Source organism: Gekko japonicus, unplaced genomic scaffold, assembly GCF_001447785.1.
Source record: "Gekko japonicus isolate JY-2015 unplaced genomic scaffold, Gekko_japonicus_V1.1 scaffold834, whole genome shotgun sequence".
In the NCBI taxonomy this organism is placed as follows: Eukaryota; Metazoa; Chordata; class Lepidosauria; order Squamata; family Gekkonidae; genus Gekko; species Gekko japonicus.
Window position 1 is genome coordinate 14,781 of NW_015165855.1, and position 1,608 is coordinate 16,388.

The following is a 1,608-nucleotide window of genomic DNA, read 5'->3' on the forward strand; positions in this document are numbered from 1 at the left end:
ACACCCACCTTTTGCTTCTTATTCTCTTTACCTTGTTTGTTGTCAAAACTCAGGGCTTTTTGCATGTTAGGCCACACACCCCCAATTGTAGCCAATCCTAATGAGTTCCTGCTGTTGGGTGTGGCCTATTATGCTAATGAGTTCCTGCTGGGCTTGGCCAACTCGGGAGCCAGCCGGAACTCCGTTCCTGTGTGTTCCTGCCCAAAAATAGCCCTGGATTCTAATTAGGGTTGCTAATTTTCAGGTGGTGGCTGGAGATCTCCAGGGGTTACAACTGATTGCCAGGCAACAGAGATCAGTTCACCTGGAGAAAATGTCCACCTTGGAAGGTGGACTAGTATGGCACTGTGCCCCATTGAAGTCCCTCCCCTGTCCAAAGACCACACTCCTCGGGCTCCACCCCCCATCTCTTTCCAAATCTGGAGTTGGGAACCCTATTAACTGACTATTCCATAATACCTGATCAGCAGCTCTGAATGTGACCCATGAGAGAAAGGGACTCATGGAGATACGGTTGCCAACCTCTCTGTTTGGTGGCTGGAGATCTCTTGGAATCACAGCTCTCTGTTTGGTGGCTGGAGATCTCTTGGGGTTTCAGCTGATCGCCAGGCAACAGAGAAAATGGCCACTTTGGAGAGAGGACTCGATGGTGGTGTTGTGTACGCGGACCGCCAAGAGAGGACCACCTGTCCCTCTCAGTGCGTGCAGGTAGAGAGCAAGTCTTCACTCAGAGTGAGAGAGAAGCAGGAAAAGGGAAGTTGATCCCTGAGAGCACAATAAGCATTTCAGAGGGGACAGTGGCAGAAGAGTAGATACAGGAAGAAAGGTCAGTTTGGCTGTCTGGCTACCTAGCTTCTCTTGCAACTCAGTCTGGAGGTCTGAGACAGGGGACATCGCATCGGGAACTTCCAACATCCAGCATCGTTATTCATTAATATTGTCTTACTGACCATTAATAATCCACACCATCACTAAAATCAAGTTGTGTGATGGGAAGGCTGGAAACCTGAGAAAGCAGCTGGCCACAACAGAGTGATACTGTGTTGTGCCACTTCACGAGCATTTATGTCCTTGTATTCAGGGGTCATTTCCTGCGGGAGCGCACAGGAGCGGAGCTCCGGCAGTAAAGAGCCCAAGGGGCAGGCACATGCAACAAGCCCCACCCCCTGCTCCCAGCAGCCCTCAGTCAGAGCAAGAAGCAGCCAGGTAAGTTGCAGAGCCCCCCTCCCGGCCCAAAACAGTCCAGTGGCACCTTTAAGACCAAGTTTTATTCAGGTACAAGCTCTCCCTCCTCTGCGAGGACAGATCTGCACGTTTCCCCCCCCCCCCAATAGCTAGCAATCCAAAACAGTCCAGTGGAGCCTGAGTGGTGGGTGTTGCCTTCTGACACACTTCCAGTGATGTCAGGGGGTGTGGCATATGCAAATAAGTTATGCTAATGAGCTATGCTAATGAGATCCTGCATCTCTTTTTCTATGAAATGACCCCTCTTGTATTACTGGGAAATTGAATTTCTGGGCAGGAGCTTCTGCACAGACCCACTCACAATGACCTCAGATATATATTTATTACACCCATCTTCCAAAAAACTGGGAAGTTTGAAGGAAT

The 1,608-nt window shown here is 50.0% G+C and overlaps 1 protein-coding gene across 1 annotated transcript in view; it reads left to right on the top strand.

Annotated features, from left to right (window-relative positions):
* Window positions 1-621: 621 nt before the first annotated feature.
* FCHSD1 (FCH and double SH3 domains 1) overlaps window positions 622-1,608 on the top strand; it is a 57,601-nt gene continuing 56,614 nt past the window's right edge. The window contains exon 1 of the mRNA XM_015411128.1: window positions 622-708. Coding sequence (XP_015266614.1) covers window positions 622-708 — 87 coding nt within the window. The remainder of the gene's footprint in view (window positions 709-1,608) is intronic.